The sequence below is a fragment of the Octodon degus genome, unplaced genomic scaffold (assembly GCF_000260255.1).
Source record: "Octodon degus isolate 3935 unplaced genomic scaffold, OctDeg1.0 scaffold00068, whole genome shotgun sequence".
Classification (NCBI taxonomy): Eukaryota; Metazoa; Chordata; class Mammalia; order Rodentia; family Octodontidae; genus Octodon; species Octodon degus.
The window spans coordinates 4,809,903-4,834,008 of NW_004524644.1; the positions used below are offsets into that span (position 1 = coordinate 4,809,903).

The 24,106-nt window shown below is 37.8% G+C and overlaps 1 protein-coding gene across 1 annotated transcript in view; it reads left to right on the forward strand.

Annotated features, from left to right (window-relative positions):
* Positions 1-24,106, forward strand: part of Orc5 (origin recognition complex subunit 5) — a 50,360-nt gene that overhangs the window by 3,899 nt on the left and 22,355 nt on the right. Inside the window, exons 3-9 of the mRNA XM_023719499.1 lie at positions 2,998-3,198; positions 12,191-12,265; positions 15,123-15,234; positions 20,378-20,508; positions 22,120-22,168; positions 22,405-22,495; positions 23,135-23,187. Coding sequence (XP_023575267.1) covers positions 2,998-3,198; positions 12,191-12,265; positions 15,123-15,234; positions 20,378-20,508; positions 22,120-22,168; positions 22,405-22,495; positions 23,135-23,187 — 712 coding nt within the window. The remainder of the gene's footprint in view (positions 1-2,997; positions 3,199-12,190; positions 12,266-15,122; positions 15,235-20,377; positions 20,509-22,119; positions 22,169-22,404; positions 22,496-23,134; positions 23,188-24,106) is intronic.

The following is a 24,106-nucleotide window of genomic DNA, read 5'->3' on the forward strand; positions in this document are numbered from 1 at the left end:
ATAGTGTTTTTCAGTTTTCCAATTACAGTATCGATACTGTAAATTCTAATTTTTCACACATACAAAACTGAATATATCACCTTTACTCTGCAGTTTCTTCCAGTGTTTCTGTGAATGATTTCATCATTGATTTGTACAGTTGTGCAGAGTTAGCTCTTTTTTCCTCCTCATCCTCATCAGTATAGCAAACCAATAAGCACATTCTATTGATTGTATCTCCCTGAGTCATAACTTTATCTGTCTTTAATTATAGCTGTTGCTGCTATATCAGTTTTGTTTTCCATTGTTTCTTCCAAGTATTTATTCCAGTATATTAGTTGTAGTCCATTCTTTACCCTAAACCTAGCCCTTACAAGTCCTACAGTCTTGAATACAATGTTAAGTAATTTGTCTGACACATAAGGTCTTTCATGAGCTTAGTTCAGTTTATCTTTTGTAATGTAATGACTACGAGTTTGGCCTCTTGAGTCTGCTGGACTCATGATCCTCTTGGGGATCCACCACTTAGTGCCTTGTCTTATCTGCACACTGGAGCAGGTAGTGATAACCTTCAAGATTGTTACAAGAATTAAGTGTGGATACATGAAAAATGCTTCCTACAGCATGGAGTATACTACAGTATACTTACTACAGTACCTATATACAGTAAGCACTCAGGGTCAAGTGATTATTTAAGTATTGTCGCTTTCATATTCTAAGCCAGGGACGGACATTGTCTGTTAAATGGGCATGTCTGTTGTCTTAGTTACTCTTCTCTCATTGCTGGGACAAATACCTGACACTCAAAATGAAGGAAGGAAAGGTTTATTTAGCTGACAGTTACTGGAGGTTTCAGTCCATACTTAGCTCACTCCAAGGCAGGCTGGCACGTGGCAGAGAGCAGCAGCCTTTCATGGCGGCAGCAAAGAACAGAGAGCAAAATGGAGGAGTAACAGCAAGAATGGCAGCAGAGAGGAAGTCTGTCTCTCTTAAATTGCATTTAGGCTCTCTGCTCCAGGCTGGGGGAAGTACTCACACCCATAATCCCAGCAGTACTAAAACCCATAATCTCAGTGGATCAAGAGTTAATCTCAAACTCTAAAAGTCCCTGCCCCATGACTACATGAGGCTTTGAGGGCACAACTAGACACAAACCATAACATCTGTATTCCATAGCAACTGTATAAATAGAAACAGGTAGTCACAAGCTTTGGTTTGCTAATCCCAATCTCACTGTGGCCCTAAAGATACTTTTTTAGGACAACATTACTGAAGTACTTACTGTTCCTGTTCTCCGTTAAACCTTGATACATGCTACTCTTTTTTTTTTTCCTCACTTACCATTTTTTAATTTTAAGGAGAAAAACATATCTCAAAACAAGATAATAGGAGGGTAACAATGGTTAATATATTACATATTACATATGGCTTTTCGCTTGTTTTTCCTCTGTCACACTGTTGCTTAACAGAGGCTTCATTATTTCATCAGCTTCTCCTGCTTATACTCTGGGAAGTGTTTCCTAACTTCTGGTTATGCATCTTCTGGTTTGCATCTGCAGTGCTCATAGCCTATTTCCACTTATTGCTCAGCAGTCTCAGTTCAGATTTTGTGCTGTTTCCCTAGCTTTTGACTTGAGTTTATTCAGATCATCTCCATCACCACACACAATGCTTGGTACATTTCAGCTTGTTTATTTCAGTCTTTAATTCCCACAGATGCCTGGGCTCCATAGTCAAATTCAGAACCTTAAGTGCAAGGTTTTGACCCAAGCATTTGCATTTAAGTACTGTGTACCAAGTGTCCAAAACATACCTGTTGAATAAAGGCATGAAAGTCTAGTGAGGAAGTTTCATGTGTACATGCTTTATTCCATTTATGATACTTTATAATTTTTGCCACTACCTAATCAGTGTAATATATGATTATCTTGCTTCTGTTGCAGATACGCAAATATATGCTTAGACTATTCTATTGTTAAAAATCATAGTAGCTCAAATGCAGCAGGCAAGATAGATAATCACAGCACACATTGGACTTTGGTACATAAAGGAATGGGGTGAAAGGGGCTTGCAAATATTGATAAAACTGCCAGAGTGTAATGTAGCCTTCAACAGTGCTACTGAGAAAGAAGTTTCCTTCCTGGATGATGAAATTTGGAGAATGTCACTAAAAATGGTGAATGGTTTCATTAATTGTGCCAAATCCCTGCATTATCTTCCTCTGAATGATGAGAGTTGCTTTTGTGATTTCAAGAATAGACTACATTTGTATTGTTTCTTTAATATTTGCTAACTTGCCTCATATTCGTAGTTCTTTAAAAGTGGAGATAGTTCTTACAGTTCTTATGGGAATGTTATGGTTTCTGGCTCTTTTTTGTGACCTGGTTTTTTCATCATGAAAGATAATATTTTAAAATTATAAGTGGGAAATTTCTACTAAGGATATTAACTTTTGTATATACCTGGGTTTTTGTATTACAATGTTTTAGATGAAGATAGAAGTTTGCTTTTAGTCCACATAGGAAACAAATGACAAACTCAAGTAATAGTAGTGAGTTTAATGAAAGAACTTAAAGGTTGAGGAAGGATTAAGGGATCAAGACTCAAGACAGGACAGTGACCCCCCAGGACCTTCACTGTCCCATACCTGAAAGGACCTTAAACAGCTGTGGCTAGAACCTGGCAAGAGCTGTGTCCTTAGCAGAAGGACTGCCCCGCTGGAGCTGTGGCCTGTGGTACAAGAATGTAGCCACTGGCATCTAAGAGCACCAAGGGGAAAGAGAAGAGAAGGGAGAGCCCCGTTCCTCTCACCCGCTCCCTCAGTGTTCTGCTGCTGCTTCCCATTGCCTTTGCAGCTCAGCCAGAAGAGAGACTAGGTGATGCATTGGTGGTTCAGTTCCTGGGGCAGAGAACAGGTGCAAGAATGGTGGGGTCTGCACTGTCCAGCAAGACCCTTATTATGTATGTATGTGTGGTTTTCATTTTTAATACTTACATTTTTTGGGTTTTCATTTTCAGCTCCCACATGTCTTTGTGAATTGTGTTGAATGCTTTACTCTAAGGCTGCTTTTGGAACAAATTTTGAACAAGTTGAGTCGTCTTAGTTCCTCAGAGGAAGGATGTTCTACTGAAATAAACTGTGAAACATTTAATGACTTTGTTCGCTTGTTTAAAGAAGTCACCCAAGATGAAAATCTCAAGAATCAGACTGTATATATTGTAAGTAATATAATTTGATTATATCCTTTCTTTGAAAACTGAATTGTGTATTAGATCAGCTTCCCCATAGTATTGTGCATCTCATTTTGTATAATGCCCTGTGCCAGGTGCTTTAAAGATACAAAAATGTGTTAAAGCTATTCCTTATCTGAAGGGAGCTTCAGTAGAAGCATTACAGTGCACGTGTGCACATGACAGCATGCAGCCTGTGATAAGTGGTAACCATGAGGTGCAAAGTACTGGCCTGGGGACATCTGGCACAGCTTCCTGAGGTGATAGCATTTGAAATGGCCCTAAGAGAAACAGATGAGGAAGCTAAAGAGGAATTTCAGGTGTAGGAGTGATGTGACCAGTGGCATGCAGATGACAGTGGAGTCCAGAGAATGCCACATTGGTTTAGTAGGTTTTAAATTATGAAGAGAGAAAAGGAAGAATTGAAAAGTGAGGGGTGAAGTCATGAAAGGCCTTGAAAATTGTAGCAAAGTAGTTTGTTTCATTTCCTAGGCAGTAGAAGGAGGTAGTAAAGATTTTAGAGCAAATATTATGGGGTAATGAAGATTGCTGTGAGGGCAAGGGCAAGGGAAGGAAGGACTTGATGACTTGAATGGTTTTGAGGCTGCTATATTTATATAAGACTTGTGGGCCTGTATTAGAGTTCCAACAGAAGCAGTGAAAAGAAATCGAGACGGCAGAGGTTGAATTTGTCACTTGTGTATGAGATGGATTTGTGTAAGAAGGCGAGCTGTTTGATGTTATGTGAGCTAAGTTGGAATTTAATTGTTAAATCAATATGAAGACTACTAGCACATGATTGAAAATAAGTATAGTAGTACTCCCTGTGTATGGATACATTTTAAGACCACTGGGGTCAACTGAAACCATGACTAGTGCCACACACTGTAGATAAAGGTTTTCCTGTACATGCATATCTAGGATAAAGTTTCATTTATATGTTTATATGGCACAATAAGAGATTAACAGTAATTAATGAATCAATCATAGTGTAGTTAAAACTGTATGGATGTAGTCTCTTTCAAAATTCTCTATTATACTATCTTTTCTCTTTGAAACTTCTCTCTGTCGTATCTAAATTGCCAACATCACTACTGATGTACTTTTGAATGAGAGTTAAATGATAACAGAGATACTAGAACATAAGCAATTCGATACCATGATAGTGGGGCTTATAAATGAGTGACCAGCCAGTGAAGTGTGGATCCACCTGTCAGAGGGATTGTTCACATCCCGGGTAAGACAGAGCAGAACAGTGAGTGATTTCTTTGCACTACTTAAAATGGTGTGTAATTGAAAATTCATGAATTATTTATTTCTGGAATTGTTTTGTTTAATAATTTTTTTTGGGGGGGAAGGCCTACAGGGTATTCAGGGTCTCACTACTAGATTGGACTCATAGTGATCCACCTATTCACAGCCTCCCAAGAGCTGGGATTACAAGGGCGCACCACCATGCCTGGTCTCAATTGCCATCTCGCTCACCATGGGGGTGGGGCTGGCATGGCAGGCTTGGGATTGAACCCTCGGCCCCGGCACCTGCAAGCAGGCCAGCCCCTGTTTAATAATTTTGGGCCATGGTAGATTGAACTGAAACCTGGAAAGCAGATTTCCAGATAAGGGGGTCTACTCGTGTGTTTTACATGAATGCATTTTTCTTAACACTTTCATCCTTTTTAAAAGAAGTGATTATCACAGGAATTAAATTTTATTATAGCACCTTAACAGCTAAAGGGACCAAAACTTTTGCATTCCTGCATCTACTAAAATGTTCCAAGCATCCAACAATTTTTTTTTTTTTTAAATTCCTATAAACCAGGGATGCTAAGTCTTAAGTATTGTGGCTAGAACAGGGAACGTGACAGTTCTGCCTAGGTGTAGCTAATAAGGAAGGTTAAGTAGGACAGTTAGTTTGTTAACATGAGGGGCTGGGGAGATAGCTCAGTAGAATAAACACTTGCCTGGCAAGCACAAGGTCCTGAGTTCAATCCCCGGTACCACCAAAAAAGAAAAAGAAAAAATCATAAAAAAAGTTTGTTAACATGTACTGGATTGAGAACCTGCTCTGGTACAGTAGTCGCTTTCCTAGAGGAGAGCTTACTGAGAGGATGATGCCTAAGCAGAAACCTGAGGAAAGTTAGGGTCAGCCATGAATATATCTAAGCAGAGAGATTACACCTGGGTGCCCAGGAAATCAGAGCATACCTTGTATGTTCAAGAAATATCAGGGAAGCCATTGGGTGGCTAAAATAGTGCAGTAAGGGGGAGAGTGGTTCTGTTGAGAAGCAGTTGAGGGATGGAAGGGTAAAAGCACACACACCAGTATCATGAGCTTGTTTTCCCCAAAATTTGTACGTTGAAGTTCTAGCCCCTGTTTGGCATCCCTGAATTGTAACCTTTCTACTAAACAGGTAAATGTAAATAATCTTTCCCAAAATAAATTGCCAAATTTAAGGCGGGTATCTTGGGACCCCTTGAATTATAGCCTGGTGATCAGATGTCAGAAGGAAGTCCTGGATTTGTGATTGGGATCTGACATGGAGGATGGATCTGACTGTAACTCCTACTAGATTGCGTCAGAATTCAGTTCACTTATAGGACAGCCTGTTGAGAACTGGAAAATTTGTTTGGAATGGAAAACACCATACATTGGATGCCAGGGTGTTGCGAGACTACAATCTGTTTCCTTTTTTTCCATTAAAAGAGCCATAAGGAACTAATACAACTAGTTCTGAGATTCTTACAGTACTCTGAGCAAAGTACTTTGTTGATTTGGACCAGGATAGTAGCAGTAGAGGTGGCAAAAAAATGCTTGGAATTCATTTTGAAAGTACAAGCGATAGATTCTATGAGGAGGAGCTTAAAAAAAGCTAAGTCAAGGATTTCAGAAAAGTGAGCACCTGAAGTGGTGAAGGCGCCTCTGTGAATGTGGAGGAGGGAGCTTTCAGGGCTTGGGGTGGGGCGAGCTGAGTCCAAGGGGAAGACACCGAGTTTGCAGCTGCGCACAAGTATGGAGCTCAGGAGAGGCCCAGTGTGGAGCTGATATTCTGGAGTGGTGAGCGCCAGAGTGATCCTTGACCGGGTCACAAAGGGAGTTGAAAGAGGGATGACCCCAGTGACTGCATCGCTGTATTCCAGGGTTGAGGGGGCGAGGAGATGAGGAAGAGCAGATGAGACAGCAAGTGGTGCTATACAAGGAAACCTTGGGGAGCACAGCGTCCAGCAGTTGTGGTGGGCTGCCCCTTTCTTGGTCCTGGGCAGGAAAGAGATTCTGGGGGGAGGAGTGGGAACAGTCTTTTCGGTTGCTTTTATTGGTTTTTCTGTGTTTCTGGCTTCTTCAGATCCATGCCCGGAACACAGAGGCAAAAAGACAGCCCAAAGGTACACACGCTGAGGCGAGCTGTCATTTTTCCGATCCTAGGGTTTCCATGTGGGCTGTCATCTTTCTTCACTTTTCAAAGTTTTGCATGTGATCTTCAGGGTTCTTCTGTGTTCTCTGGAGTGCAGCTACATAGGAATATGGTGACTACCAGTGCATCTTGATTTATGTCTGGATGACTGTAAGTTAGCCCAGCATTCCTTTTATACCGTCACTGCGGATGACAACACAGTGAGACAAGCAACATTTTAGTATTATGAAAATAGTTTCATAATGTAAGAAAGTAAGAGATCAGCATATCTATAGAGGTTCTTTTTTGTGGCTTTTGAAATATCTAAATCCAGGGCCAGCGAGATAGCTCAGCAGATTAAAGCACCTGCAAGCAGGCCTAGGGGCTGGGGGCTTGATCCCCAGGCCTGCCATGCTGGCCCTGCCCCTGGGGCTCACTGAGAAGGCAGTTGAGGCTGGTCATGGTGGCACGCGCCTATAATCCCAGTTTGTGCGAAGCTGTAAGCAGGTGGATCATTACGAGTCTGATCTAGTAGTGAGACCCTGACCACCCTGTGGACCTTCCCTAAAAAAAAAAAAAAAAAAAAAAAAAAAACCCCCAAAAAAACAGTTTAAAGGGGTTGTTTTAAAAAAGGGGTAAAAAAAAAATTTTTTTTTTTTTTTTTTTTTGTATTTGGTACAGGGTCTCACTATGCAGCTCAGACTCTTAGTGATCTCCTATTTTCAACCTCCCCAGTGCTAGAATTACAAGCGTGCACCACTATGCCTGGTCTTGGTGGCTGGCTCAACATGCCCGGGGGAGGGCCAGCATGGCATCTGGTGCCAGGGATCAAACCCTGATCCTTGCGCTTGTCTAAGCAGGCCCTTAGTCCACTGAGCTGTCTCGCTGGCCTTAACACTATCATTTTTCATAAATGGGAAAGAATGCTTCTAGAATAGGTGACTGATTCCACCAAGTAGAATTTCAAAACTGAGTACCTTTAGGAAAGAGAGAATCAGTATTCTAGAAACTACCATGAGGAGTAAGGCCCTATTGATTTTTCAGCTCCAAGAGATCAGTATTTGTTACTAGGCTAAACATTAAGGGTAGTAAAGTATTCAGGATTTTGCTGTAGTAACTTTTTAGAGTAAACTAAAAGAATGCTCAGTTAGGGAACATAAAAATTGGTAAACTTCATTACTAAGGGAGTTGGCTAAGAATTTTTTCCAGTTAGTAATTCACTTACACATAGTCTGTTAGTCCTGTAACGCAATTGTGTCTCAAATTTACTGATGGAGATTATGGGGCCACAGAGGAAAGTGATCAATGATGTAGAACATGCCTAAGGAGAGTCACATGGAGAAAAAACATTCTCTCAGGCTTTCACAGAGAGCAAATTGCTCAAGCAATGGCCATGACTCATCCACATGGCTGACACTGACAAAGGATCTACAAACTGCGGTACAGGGTTTCAGGATAAATCCTGAGGGGATTTGACTGACCTTGTCAGATACAAAAGTTATATTTCTTGTTATATAGGTCTTGCTTTATCTTGGTCTTAATCATCCAGCAGAAAAGTATAAAAATGAGGTATAAAAAGTAAAGCCATATCAATATACTGAGCTATAAAAGGCTGAAGTCAACAACTTCTGACGTTGCCAGTCCTATGGATAACTCACTACTATTATGGACTACTGAACTGTATTGGATTATTTTGCTGAACTCACGCACCTACAATATTTAAATGGCAACGGAATACTCATCTCTGACAAAACAAAACAAAAAAAAAAAGGAAATACAAATGAATGACCATTTTGTATCTGTATATGCAAAATACTTAGATATACAGTTACTTTCTCTTAATTCAATGAGAAGAAAGATTTGTACTAATAGTGTTTGGACATGATATCATGTCTACATCTTGTACTATGAATAACCACTATGAAGACAACAATAAGCAATGTATTAATTATTGTAACTTTCCTATTGTTTGGTTTTGAAACTATCTCATTGCTGTTTGTTTCTCAATAAAATTAAAAACAAAAAAACCCACTACTGAGAAAAAAGTATTAGAATTCTTTAGTATAAATCAGTCAGAAAATGTATTTTGATCTGAGAATTTTTAGTTTTATGCATGTCAGTAACTTAATAGTAAGTTTTAAAGAAGGATCATTAATTAAAATATAAAATCACTTATTTACAGTAATTATCAAATCAGAGAAATGAACTATTTACTGTTTTAGTTATTTTTTTTATTTAAATGGGCATGCAAAATAGTCCAATTTATTTGAATTAACCTGTATTTTGGATTAGAGAGTTATTTGAAAGTTGATGGAAAAATTTCATAATCAGAATGTATAATGGGGAAATTCTTTTTTCTTTTTTTTTCTGTATTTATGACAGGCTCTACAGGGTCTCACTATGTAGATCAGACTAGTAGTGATCCTCCTGTTTTCAGCCTCCCAAGTACTGGGATTACAGGCACGGGAAAATTAATTATAACTGTAATAATAATTTTAGCTTTTTTGTAAGTTAATTAGGAATAAAATATTTTAAATACAATTATTATATGTTTTAAACCATCTACTAATAACAATAGATACAAACACTTAAATTATTTGGAGAGAGTGATGTAGTTCTTGCTTTTCTTTTCTTTTTTTTTTTTTTAATGCAGAACTGGAGATTGAACTCAGGCCCTTGCGCTTGCCAGGCAAGCACTTATTCTACTGAGCTATCTCCCTGGCCCCCCTATTTCCTGCATTTTAATTATAGCCCTAATTTAAATAATTATAATGTATACTAAGATTTATTAATGAAATACCAATGTTTAGGGCATAAAAGGGGCTTTTTTGAGAAAGGATAAGTTTAGTTCTGTACAGAAAATGTACAAGATAGGCTTAGAACATTTTGTCGTACTAAAGCTCAGGAACTATCGGTGACTACTATGGTTTTTTTAAAAAAGACACAGAAGCCAGTTTGAAGAGGATCTAGTTGGCCAAAGACAAGACAACTTGAGCATCAAAAATGAATTAATTGAAACATATTAAATATCTTAAAATCCAGAAATGGCACCAAACAAAAGCGTCAGAACCATAGCTCATGAGTTATGTTGGCGATTTCCCTTACTGAGACCCTGCAGTACACTGCGCAGTAGCCCCCTGAAGGTACAGCTCTTACCCTGTGACCCTGCAGATGCTACCCTATGTGTAAAAAAGGTCTTGGTACATGAAATTAGATAAGGTACTTTGACGTGGGGAGATCCAGCTAGGTCATCTGGGCGGGCCTGGAGCTCCATTGCAGGTGGCCGGGTGTTAGCGGCGCAGTGGGAGACTTTACTGTACCACACAAATGCAGGAGAAAGGCGGGGGACAGAAGCGTTGGGACGCAGTCCATGAGCAAGTTGATGGGAATGGAAAGGCAGAAGGCAGGGAACACCTTGGCTTTCAGAAGCTGGAAGTGGCAGAGAATGGATTCACTCCTAGAGCCACTGTAGGGAGCCTAGCTCTACAAAGCATCTTGAGGTTAGCAGACTTTCGGCTTCTAGAACTGTGGGAAAAGTGCAGTTCGTTGTTAAGCCACCGCGTTTGTGCTGGTGTTATGGCAGCCCCAGGAAACTAATAAAGGACAAACTAAAAATTGGCAAATTAGAGCAGAGAAGCAAACATTTATCCCTCCTGGCCTTGGTGAACTCAGGCAAATCATGAACGAGGGAACATGCTTTATGGAAGACAGGCTCCCACTAAATGCAGAAGCGATGGCAGATGTTGGCACTTTTTCAGTCGCTAATGAAATAGAGGATATAAGCAGTGATCTTGAATTAGCAGAAGTCGTTAGATAAAAGGCTGCTGGGGAGCTTTATAATGGGTGAAGCAGTTTTCATCTCAACCAAAAAGGAGAAACTACCAGGTATTGTATGCTTGCTGACAGAAATTAGCAAGGAATGTATATTCCTGCGCGAAATACTTTTACCCAAAACTTGAGCCTGAATCTGATCGTATGTCAGGATCTGGTGACCACTTTACAGGAAAAGTAAGAGGCATAGAATGTGTTAAATGCCATTCCAGAGATACAAATCAACTTATACAGAATATGAAACATTCTGTACAACTGATTATCTGGTTTCTTAAATAAATAAATGAGTAATAAAATGAAAGATGGAGAGAACTGGTATAATTTTTTTTAAAACTTGGAAGATAATTCACATGTAACAAAGTGCAATTGTAGACCTTGAATCTTGAATTAAATAGATCATTAATAAGGGGCAAATGGGGAAATGTAGGTAATGGTTATCAGATGCTATCCAGGAATATTGTTTTCTTTTTTCTTTTATAAGGTGTTTTTTTTTTTTTTTTTTTTTTTAACATATTTGGTACAGGGTCTCACTACACAGATTAGACTCATAGTGATTCTTGTGTTTTCAGCCTCCCAAACGCTGGGATTACAGGTCCGTGCTGCCTTACCCAGTCTCAATTGCCCTCTCAGCATGTTGTAGGGGTGGGGCCTGCACAGCATGCTGGGGATTGAACCCCAACTGCTGTGCACTGCCTAAGCAGACACTTTAGGCCGCTGAGCTGTCCGGCTGCTCCCTTGTTGAGTTTTTTATGTATGATGATATTGTGGTTATGTTTAAAATAAGGAACCCTCATTTCGTAAAGCTGCATACTGACATATTTGTGAATGAAATAATATCTCGGATTTGTTTTAGTAACCCAACAAAGTGGCAGAGGGAAAAATAATGGATGGAATGCGGTGCAGTGGTGGTGAACCTATGGCACACGTACCATAGTGGGCTGTTTGTTTTCACTGAAAGCTCTAAAAGGTCGCCATCATTGCTGTTCCATAGAAGGAACAGTTGGCCTTATATTGAAGTCAAGAGAATGTTTTATACCTCATGAGCTCATTAGCAAGTTTCATTGTTTACCACATAGTGGAACTTTATCATCTGTAGCTAATCTACCATTGCCTGCATCGTACAGTGTCGTCCTTAAATGTCTCACTGCATAGCTCTAAGACACAAGGACCTATTTAGCGTCATCTTTATCCCAGTAATGTTATCATAACACTAACCAAAATTGTAATCTTTCTTAACACAGCAGATTGCCCAGTGAGTTAAACAGAGGGTGTCATGAAGTTACAAAGGTCAATCAAGAAAAGTTTTATGTGATAAAATTTAGAATTTTTTTATCTCAGGTTATGAAGACCTGTAATTTGTAAAACATGATAGGTATATTATTTATTATATCCCTAAGGAAATGCAATGCCCTTATAGCACCTCAGCCATATTTTTTGGTAGTATCCCTATGTGTAAACCTTCTTAATGTAGTGATGACTAGTTTTCTAATTAGTCATTTGGATTAAGTTATGGTATAATTTTTTAAACTTAATGGGGCCTGGGAGATGGCTCAGTAGAATAAGCGCTTGCCTGGCAAGCACAAGGCCCTGAGTTCAATCTCCGGTTCTGCAAAAAAAAAAAAAAAAAAAAAGTTATTTGCAATGTCTTTCTACAAATATAAATAGCATCTTAAGTTAGTTACAATTTTTCTTTGTGATATGGAAAGATCAAGTGTTGAATTATATAAATTTTTTGATTTTCTGTCTTTTTTTAAACTAAGGTTCTAGATAAAGCAGAATATCTACGAGATATGGAAGCAAATCTTTTACCTGGGTTTCTTAGGTTACAAGAATTGGTAAGTAATACATCGGAATGGCTTTCCCTCACAGTAGATCAGAACACCCATTTCCAGTCAGTAAATTGTGTCTCCACATTTCTTCTTTTTGCCATCTGATAGGTGTGAATTGTATCTTACTATACATTTGCATTTTGTTTCTCAGTTACTCTAGAGTAAATGGCAAGAAGCTTGGGTTTCATCTATACACGTCTTTTGTTGCTGTTTTGTTTTTAGAAGGGTGTCACTTTATAGTTCAGGCGAGGCTTGAACTCACTGTATAGCCCAGGCTGGCCTCAAATTTGCAGTGATCTCTTGCCTCGGCTTTTCAAATGCTAGGATTACAGGCAGGCACCACTATGCCTGGATTATACAAGGACTTTTATATTTCCATTATAATAATCTGAAAGAAGAACAGTGTGGTTATTGTGGGTATTCTCAATTTCTGTCATATGGCCATTCAGTGTTAGAATTTAGCTTTGTTGTGTTGACCCACAAAAGTATAAATACTATTGTGATGTCATGGTCCAGGTCCAGAGGAAGCAGAGGGTTGAATTTCATATGTATGTGTGTCAGGGGTAAAAGATAATAAAATGGAAAAAACAAGGTCTGGAGTACTTTGAATAAAAAAACTTGATGAGTGAATCCAGTCGTTACCAGTATCAGTATAGGAACACTTAACTCAATAAAGAGTTTACATTTTTTAACAAACTGGCTAATGATTAGGCCCATATCAAGAAAGAAGTAAAGAGCTAGTTTGACTGAAAAAAAAAAAATACCATTCATTATTTTCAGTTAATATTAATTTAAATGTTGATTTTGCATCTCATATATGTGTATCTTGGTTTTTCGGTGCTTTGTATATATAGTTTATACCTACCCAGTTTTAGGTCTGTATGTATTAAATTAGCAATGTGATAAAAGTTAAATACTTGGAGAGAAATGTTAGAACATCTCTCTTTAAAGTTTAATACATGTATTAATCGAATTTGGAAAGCTCTTGAGAGACGATGTAGACCATCGGTGCTGTTGAAGCTGTCGTGTCCCTCTGGGGTTTGTATTTAAGAAGCAAGAGAGAGGTGTAGATGGAAGGAAAGTGCATGGAACTGCTGTAGCTCTGTCCTGGGCCTTCGCGCCACACATCCTTTCTCAGGCTCCTGACTCAAGGCACTTTATTCCCAACACTGGAGCGCTGTCTGCTTTGGGCACTCGTTTCCTCCTTCCCTGCCTTTCAGTGGCTTTGCCTGTGTTTGTGGGTTTTTCTCTGTCTACACCTACTGTCTCCCAGTGCTCTGCTGGGACTCCCCATGTGTATAGGGTATTTTTGTGTCCTCTTGTCCTGCTGTGGACCCCTCATCTGCTCTGCACGTGCACAGGGATGCAGGTCATGCGGCTCTTCTCAGGAGTTAAGCCTTTCACTGGTTTTTAATTGTAGAAACTATTTGATGAAAACTGGGAAGATTTGCAATAATCTCAGCTCTACCACAAAAGGGAATTACCATTTTCATATTCCTAAAAAAAAGTTTGATTTTTAAAACTGTATTCTTTGAAGGAGAAATCTAATGAAGATATTTCCCATTTTTATATTTTTTTAAAATTTTTTTTAAAATTTTTATTTGTGTGTGTGTGTGTGTGTGTGTGTGTGTGGCCAGCTCAGCCCACCAGGGGGCGGGGCTGGCTGGCATGTGGTGCTGGGGGATTGAACCGCGGCCCCTGTGCTTTGCTAAGCTTGTTCTAAGTAGGTGCTTTAGACCACTGAGCCATCTCACCAGCCCCCCCATTTTTATATTTACCTGAGAAAAATGAAATTTAAATTATCAGCTGGTTTTATAAAATGCTTTTACATGTGCTTTGTAAATAAAACAATAATTACAGTGTATTTAATTTACCCTGCAGAAATTCAGAGAATCTTAAAAATCAAAGCATAAAAAGTATATATAGGTTTCAGGATCAATAAATAGTAAATTAGCATAAAAGTATAGTGCAATTTATGTACGATATTGGGACCTACAAATACTTGAAGAAAGAAAATACCTCTATTTACTGTATCATCCAAGAAGATATCAAAAAGAATATGAGAAAAATTGAAATGTGTGTGGAGGATTAGAGTTAGATAAATTAGATAAATAACTAGAATTAGATAAATTTTAGCTAGCATGCACAGGGGTTTGTGGTCACCCTTTAGGAGTGTTACCGACAGGTCAGACTTGTTCTTTTTATATTCTTTTCTGTATTCTAATTGTAATTTCTAAATATTCTTCAAAAAGATACTTGTTTTACTTAGGATTTTTTTTAGATACTAATACTCATAGTTAGTTGTTATATTTATAATGTGTATTCAGTATCAGTTTTGTTCAATAATAAAATACTCCTTAATAAAACATTGAATTTTCCCAGTAATACAAGGTTTTATAGTATGGTCTAACTGCCTTTTATTCAACTCTGCATTTCTATTTTTTTTCTGAGTTGCTATAGCTGTTTTGATGATGACAAACAATATAGGTTTTTGCCATTTTTGTTATAGATTGAAAGCTTATGTTTTTTAAAAAATCACATAGAAAGATTTTCATCATAACTTTTAAAACAAAGTGTTTGTTAATTTCTATAACACTATTCTTGTGTGACTGTTTTAGTGTTCATGGGTAGCTGAAATGTTGATTAACATACAAATTTTATGGAAATTCTAAGTAATTATGTATGAAAATTTACAAATGGTTCATTTCCTTGATTAGGTTTTCTAAATATGGTTTATTAATATGCAAATAATTTGTTACATGTTAGAGCTTTGCTGAATTTATTTGAAGAAAAATCCAAATGGAGTTAGTTATGATTAAGTTTTTAAAATGCAAATTTACTTTTATTAATTTTTCTTTTGCAGACTGACAGAAACGTGACTGTTCTTTTCCTCAGTGAAATTATTTGGGAAAAGTTTCGTCCAAATACTGGATGCTTCGAGCCATTTGTCTTGTATTTCCCTGATTACAGCATAGGTAAATTTTAAAGTACTGCCTTTTCTGTTCAGAACAATATTTTTTGTTTGAAAGATTAACCTCATATGTTTAAATTGGAATACATTGATACATTAAACTGCTAGGGTTTGTTGACAGTCCTAAAATTCTTATATTTTTACTTGCAGAAGTCTTACTTTGAAGCTGGTGGGGACATTCTTATATAGTTATGAAATATTTGAATGAAAAAAGTATGCTAATAGTCTGTTTCCTTCCTTATCAGTCCTTTAATATGTCTGTATATATTGTGATTAAACCATCTAACAAAAAAGAGTCAGACTAGATTGATACTGAAATTGTGTTGAAATCTTTACTTACCATAGAATTCGTGTGTATATGTTGTGCTGTACTTGGAAAAATACTTGGAGATGCTGTGTGGAAGGAATGTGTCTTTGAGTTTTGTAAATCTTATTTTTCATTGCCCTAACTCTTGTGCCAACTACTAACCTTTATGCTTCCTTTTTCTTTTCTTTTTTTTTTTTTTTTTGATATTACATTTAACCTCAAATTTTATAGATACTGTTGATTTTTGTCTTTTGGAAACAATATAGTGGCTTATGTTGTTGTCTACCTTCACAAATTAATATTGGGCTATCATTAAACAAGGTGATACTTTTGAGTCAAAAATTCTAAGTATAGGGTGCTTAGCAGGCTTTGAGAAAACAGCTTGCAGTGGTCACGGGGGCCTTTTTGGCCTTGTTAACACCAGTGTTCTAATCAGCTTTAAACATTCATTGTTGAGATCAACACATTTTTTCTGTCTTCACAAGCACAGCAGTCAGATAACACCTACTGCTTTAGCTAGCTAACTTTTTTCTTTCTTTCTTTTTTTTTTTTTAAGAAACTCAAAATAGAAGGATTCCTTAGTTTCAATAGCTTCTCATCCATGAAAGTCACAAAATAAAGAAAATATCAGAATAAAACAAAGGACTTTAAGAAGTTCCTTTAGATCTATGTCATCATTTTTGCATTTAATTTTTTTGTTTTGTTTTTAAGCATGGAAAAATACTTGGAATTATAAGAATTCTTTTTACATATTTGCTCTCTACATTATAGTGAAGTTGAAGTATATGATTGTGTGATTTGATTGAAAAAATTTAAAAGGCACCAAGCAGCATAGATGGAGAATGAGGACAAAAACATAGTGAAGATGATGAGTTTTTGATAAGTATGTAATGATAAAGCCAGGTTAAATCTGATTATCAAATTTTATGTGTTAAGAGTTTTACAAGGTATAACCACTATGATCAGATAGCCATTAAAGAAGGAAACGTGAAGCGAATAAGCATGAAACCAGCATAAAGATGACCTTGGCTGATATCATCCAGTCATGGTAAATTGAATGCATCTGTTGCATTTCAGGATATGGTGTCTGATACCTAGGACACATCTCCAGGAGTTTTGGCAAAGGGCCCAGTGTAGAACTCTAGTTGTCTGGCCTTTACCACATGCAGATGACTTGGTTTTGGTTATGTGTGTTTGCTTTTTCTTTTAGATAGATTGTCAGGTGAACTTGATTAAGTTTTTGGTGTAGATACGGTGTCATAATAGGTTTAGAGTGAAAATATCAGTGGCTTATAGTTCTCCATCCTTTGTGCTAACACTTTCCTACATTTTCTACCTTTACTATAAAATTCATAATACAGTATTACTTGGACTTTAATAAAAAAGCAAGAAAGAATCTTTCATTATTAATTATACTTAGGATTTTTAATAAACTTCATGTATATTTTCATGCAACTTAGGAAAAATTTTAGCCATTATTTCACCAAGTATTTTATTTGCTACCCCTTTTTCACTTCCTGTAGCTTTTATTTTTTTCCTGGGACTGTAGTATTTATATTAAACCATGGCTTTTTTTTCTTCTTCTTCTTTTCATTTATGTAGTTGGTACAGTCTCACTATGCAGTTGAGACTCATAGTGATCCTCCTGTTTTCAGCATCGCCAGCGCTGGGATTACAGTGTGCACCACCATGCCAGGACTTGGTTGTTGGCTCAGTGTGCCCCAGGGATGGGGCCAGTATGGCATGCGGTAATGGGGATCGAAATCTTGTTCCTGTGCTTGCCTAAGCAGGTGCTTAGGCCAGTAAGCTATCTCACTGGCCCTTAACCATGCCTTTTTTGACTGCTTTGAAAGTGAAATTTTAAGACACCAGGAGATAAATTAGAAAGTTTCTATTCCCCTTCATTTACTACAAGATGTTTTGTTAGATTTTTTTTTTTCCATGACTGAATGGTCCTAGGCTCTGAGATCTAGCATGACTTACCTACTGTATACCTGTACTCTGAAGCACTGTCTGTAATCTGCACTAGAGGGGCTGGGCTGCTCATGGGGTAATGCAGTCAAGAGTTTTGATTCTTACATGGTGTTTGTCAGGGCTAAAATGGCCCAGTGGCAGCACCTACTCAGCTTTCGTATGCGATGTTGAGGGTGACCTGAATGGGTTGTCTGCATAGAGAGGCTCATGAAGTGACCGTCTTAAGCCAAAGTGCCCAGGAGCGTGGTCTGCGCTGGAGACTGCAGCCTGCATTTTCCAGATTTCATCCCCCATGCATTTATAGACCGTCCGTTGTACATTTATATCTCCATCTGTCTGCCTATCCATTTCCTTTTCTCTCTTTTCCTTCCATTTATCTAGTTATTTAGTATCTTTCATATATATCTTTCTGTGTTTTAAGGTACCTTTTATTTTTATTTAGTTATTTATTTATTTTTGCGGAACAGGGATTTAACTCAGGCCCTTGCACTTGCCAGGCAAGCACTTATTCTACTGAGCTATCTCCCCAACCCCTAAGGTATCTTTTAGACATTTTCAGTCTATCAAATATTTTCTTATGCTTAATTTAAGAAAAATTAAGAGACATATTTAAAGTTTGCTATCAGAATGCAGAAGTACATAGGCTTTTGATATAAAGATGCAGTTCCCAGAGCCAGTGAGGTACTCAGCAGACTAAACACCTGCTTAGGTAAGCTCAGGAACCAGGGTTTGAGCCCCAGCATCACATGCCCTGTCAGCCCCACCCTTGGGCACGCTGAGCCTGCCAGAGTCTGGGCCTGGTGGTGTACGCATGTAATCCCAGTGCTAGGGAGGCCAAAAACAGGAGGATCGCTGTGAGTCCAAGCTGCTTAGAGAGACCCTGTATCAAATACATTTAAAAAAAAAAAAAGTACACTTCCCATTTGAAGATGTGGCTCAGCGGTACAGTGCTTGCCTAGCAAGATGAGGTCCTGAATTGAGTTCCCAATATTGTAAAACATAAATAAATCTAATAATAATAAATTATTATCTGCTTGATATTCCCCAGAAAAATATTCTAAGCATAAAACTGGGCTTTGAAATAGCTGCTGCTGCTTTTTTTTTTTGGCCAGTGGGAGGTAGTTGTAAGCTCTGTGTATAGGTTTTCATTGACAATCAATGTGTATTATTTGATTTTTCCAATTATATCTAAGTGATTTTCAGGAATCAGAGATTAACATCAAGAACTAACCATGGTTAGGATGCTTAATTAATGGGAAACCTCAATGAAAGGAAATAGAATCAGAACAACCTTGAAGAATTTTTACCTAAAAGTACTGCAAACAACCTGTGCCATCTAGATCTAGTTTTAAAATATAAGTTATATTTGAGGATTCTTAACTAAGAAGCCTAAGTAAACCTAGCACCAGAAATTCAGAAGGTATTGGGATAGGAGCAAACGACTGACTGATTCATGTACTATGCCTGGGAGATTGTGAGTAATAGATAGTTGTTTTTCTTTACTTGTAGCTATGCTTCTATAATAGACTTTCAGTGTGATAGAATATGATGTTAGGACTCTAAACGTATAGCATCCTCTTAGCATCCTCTAAAGAGCTTCAAAGAGAATCGAAAAGAAATAACGAGACCCTAAGTTGTAGCTAAAAACATGTTTTAGGAAAAGAGGGACTGACAAAGTGAGCATTGGCATCAGGGCTGGTTATTTTAAAACTTTACACAATTATTTTTTATGAAAAGTGAATATCACTAGAATTTTTAGTTTGGTGGTGTTTTTTGTACTCTACACTCCTTTTTTCTAGTTGATAACAGAAATATTGGAATTTATTATTTTACCCTTGATACTGATTGTGATTTTTCCAGTAATACTTGAAACTTTCTTTAGATACTATTTTATATGTGACTTAAGCAACATTTAGTAATTCTTTTTAGAAGCTGAGTACATGCTTTTTGATGTTGGCTTCAAAATTTGTATTACATTTTCTGAATCCATGTGTGCTAAAAACACTGTGATGCCAAATGGGTTGAGTTTCCCTCCTCTGAAATAAACAGCTCTCTAATTGGGCAGACGCCAAGTGGCCAGTTCCTTCACTTCTAAAGCCGACTGTAAGAACTCAGTGCAGACTCCACAGGTCTGTTTCCTGAGCTTGTTTCCACTTCAGGTGCTAGTTACGAGCCCAAATTTCCACTTGCAGATCTGAAAACTGGCTGTAAATTAACTGTTCCTCTGACCTCTTTCAGAACAGAATTTTCCACCATGGCTCACAGAACTCAGCATTTCATGTACTGTTAGCATTTTCTTTAAATCATGTTGTTCAGGACACAGGGATCAGCCAGATAGAGGGTCCCGGCTTGGGAGCTTCTGTCTTGTGCAGGGCAGCATGCTGTGGGTGCCCTCACCAGCTGGAGCTGGCTGCTCCCCGTCATTGCCGGCTGTGCTGCAGCGCCGTCACAAGGCCTGAGGGATCCAGTCAGTGCCTTTGGGGAGGGCCTGGTCTTTGGCACATTCCTCCTTCCTGGAGGTCACCGAGTAGAGCCTCATCAGTTCTCATCCTTAAGCTGTTTGGGGGCCCACTGAGGATCACTTAGTATTATAAATGCAAGTGTGTTTGAAAGAGACTGGATTATAAAAGATGCTTCTCCCACGGGCTTACCTGAGATTTTAGGTTATGCCAGGAACTGGGAATGAAGACAAATACTTACTTCTGTCACAAAATCACTCTTTTCTATTCTAATCTGTGTAACAGTTTTATCATGCTTTATTGCTGGGCTTGGGTATTTGTTTTTTAATCCTTTGTTAGAAAATCCTTGAAGATGAAGTTAGGGCGCTGTGTTAATGCCTACAAGCTGATTGGTGTCCTGTGTCCAGGGAACCTTCAGAAGATCCTGTGCCACGATCACCCTCCAGAGTATTCCGCTGATTTCTACGCTGCCTACATTAATATCCTTCTTGGCGTTTTCTACACTGTTTGTCGGGATTTGAAAGAGCTCAGACATCTAGTGAGTGAACATTTTGCGGTAATAGACAAATGCATGTATATATATTTTAATAGTTTTCCATGCAGAAATCACTGAGATAGGTTAGAAGATGAAACTGTATTTAAAAAATCTGGGTGTGGCCTTTCAAAGGTGAAATACCATAAAAAGGACGATATGTGTGGGTGAGGTATACTTTGACTTGGTGAGGAAATTTACATTGTTCAACTTCAGTCACTCTTCTCTAGGGTTGTGGCTTTTTGTTTTCTCTTTAGCTGCAGAAAATGTAGCGCTCCATTACAATCAAATAAAGACTTAACAGAAAGTGGTTAGTTAAGCAGTTTTGTCTCTTTCTGTTAACTTACGTAATAACGCTTGAGGTTTTATGTATGTCTTGACTACCCTAGAATCTAGATGAATTTGTGTATAGTGAAATACTTTAGTTACAGATATTTCATAAACCACTTAAGTTAGATCTTTATATAAAATGTTTTCCAAAAAAATTTTTAAATACCTGTTAGTACCTCACAGTTTGAAAAATGATTATGTATAACTTTCGTTTGACTGGTTTTTACTTTAATGGTGGAGACATGAAAGGAAGGGGCGAGAATTCAGTTTATACTCAAGGTCTTATTTCTATGTAACAAAAAATAGTAATGCAGTCATTCTAGGGCTAATAAGCCAGCTACTTTCAAGGGCGAGTGTTCTCTCTCTCCTCACTGTTTTTGGTCTATTTATTGCTATTCATAAATTATTTAACATGTGTTTCAAAGTTTTAACCAAGAAGAACAATAACATATTTTAATTCAACCAAAAAGTTACTTATCTCAGATTGTTACCATTATTATATCTGGTGTTCTTAGCCAGTGCGTAGATTGGAAAGCAGAAAACTAGGTGAGACAGTTGGCCACAGTGAATTTTTTGTCCTTCTTCACTTAATATTATCCCCTTAATTTGAGGTTATATAGCTACACGTTTACCTATATCTTTTCTCCTAGGTCCCAGGATTGAGTTATTTCATTATAAAATACTTGGACCAAGTTAATATTAATCAATGGTTCACAAACCAAGTAGCTTACTTTCAGTAGAATTCTAGGGTTGATGGATGGAAGACCATGAGGCACTTAAGATTAGTTATAGTTCTTCTTAGACTTTAGAGTGCATATTTTACTAGACAGGCTGCTAGATATAGAGCCCTGGGACTTATCCTCAGAAACTCTGGTTTACCGTACCCAAAACAGTGCCAAATCTTTCGATGGTGGTCTCTGGTAGTGCTGCCCGTGCTAATACTATGAGTCATGCTGACCTTGATGATGTCTATGGCAATGTGTAGGCCTTAGAAAATAACAGGTGATTCTCTGGACTTCGTGGTCCTACAAGGCGTCATTATGATCGAAAGTACAAATTACACTTTGTTACTTTATTTATAACCTAATATATTAGGATTTAATCAGTTAAAAGACTTTTCATGTTGCACAAAAATCATTTTTGCTATTTTATGTAGTAATCTATGATTATATTCTACTTGAACAAAAATAAACTTAAATAAAATTGCTTAAATTTTAATAAACATTTAACTTGTAAAATGAATCCTGAATTGTGAGAGAGATATGCTTTTTGTTTTCTTATTTACAGGCAGTACTTAATTTTCCTAAATATTGTGAACCTGTTGTTAAAGGAGAAGGTAACTATGAAACATTACTTACTAATATTTCTTTTTACAAAAATAAAAAGTAGAAAGATCTTTCTCAAATAGGAAAGAGATTAAGAAAGGGAGGCGCGCGGGGTGGAGGGTGGGAAAGGAGGGTGAAAGAAGAAATTAAGATGTGCTATGTATGTTTGCTAAGTTCAGAAGAATATAGATATGTCCTAGTAAAATAAATACAGTCTAAATTACTGAAATTTTCTCCTATGTGATAGCAAGTGAACGTGATACTCGCAAACTGTGGAAAAATATTGAGCCTCACTTGAAGAAAGCCATGCAGACCGTCTACCTCAGAGAGGTATCAAGGTAATTACAGTTTGTGTTCTACAGGTTGAACCCTTATTCAAAATGCTTGGGAACAGAAGTATTTCAGATTTGGAATGTTTTTCACATTTTGAAATATTTACATCAAATGTATCGGTAGGCTGGGGAGATGGCTCAGCAGAACAAGCGCTTGCCTGGCAAGTACGAGGGCCTGAGTTCAATCCCTTGTTCTGCAAAAAAAAAAAAAAAAATTCAAATGTGCCGGTAGGCATTCATAGTCCAAAACTCTGAAATACTCCAAAACCTGAAACTGTGTATCATAGGAAACTTTAAAAGTTTAGGGTTTTGGAATGTTTCAGAACGTGACACACAGGACCTGTCGGTTCTTCGGCAGCACAGAAGTGGCGTTCTGATGCTGGCCTCCTGCTCCTGGGGAGGCGTGTGGGCTGCGCATCTCTTTCCCTCTTGCCAGATCTCGTTCACTCATGTGTAGTGAAATTTACTGAGTTAAAATAGCATTGCATATTTCATATTGCCTAATTGTTGTTGAATAAATGGGAGAAGCAGAATAAATAAAAAGTAAAAGCCATAGCAAGCTAGATCCCGACTTTTTGGAAGCTGTTGTTCAGAATGTATATTGGTTTCATAGTTTTTATAAACAGTTTTCCTGTTTTCTTTAAGTTCTCAGTGGGAAAAGCTACAGAAAGATGACACAGATCCAGGACAACTAAAAGGTACCAAAATACTGAGTTATCGGAGACATTAACTGTTGATATGAAGGTGTATACGAAGGCCAGTGAGTAAGTAGTGTTATAAAAGAGACTTTACCTTATAAGCTGTAATGATAATTTGCTAATGATAATCCTTTAACTGAACAGCAGTTTCGTGTTTGCTTTCTTGAGTTTGTTTTGTGGGCAACATCGCACTAGGTAGCTGAGGTTAGTCTCGAATTTGGGGTTTTCTTGCTTTCCTAATTTTCTGTTTTCCATACATTGCATTGTATCATGTGAAAGTTTTCTTTCTCTCAATGCATTTATTGTACCAGTTCAATTATATAGTTCAGTTTTCTATCAGTATGTGTATATTTCATGAATTTTATGGAATGCAATCCAATCATGTATTAACTCAGTTTCAGGATATACTTGGTGGTTATGTTTTCAAAGCATTGTTGTTCTGTTTGTTTTAAGGAGACTTCGGATAGCACTGATTTTGCTTTAAAAATTAGTGAATATTTAAAATTCTCTTATTTTTTTGGAATGCCAGTCACAGATATTTGGGAATGTGGAATAAAATAATGTGGCATTAAGATTTTGTTTCATCTATTTTGGTTTCTGAAGTCTGAAGATGATTTACAAGTGATTTCCAGGTGTATAACAGAAGAAGAAAAAATAAGTAACGATGTTTAAAACTCACAGAGACCAGGGTCCCATCCCAGGCTTGCAGTGCCGCCCCTGGGGCACACTGAGACCACAATTGAGACTGGGCATGCTGCGCACGCCTGTAATTCCAGTGCTTGGGAGGCTGAAAACAGGAGGATCACTATGAATGAGTCCAGTCTGTGTAATGAGACCCTGTAGACCCTGCAGACCCTGTAGACTCTGTACTAAAGACAAAAACAAAAAACCAAAAGCTTGCGCTGAATGCTCTGTATTA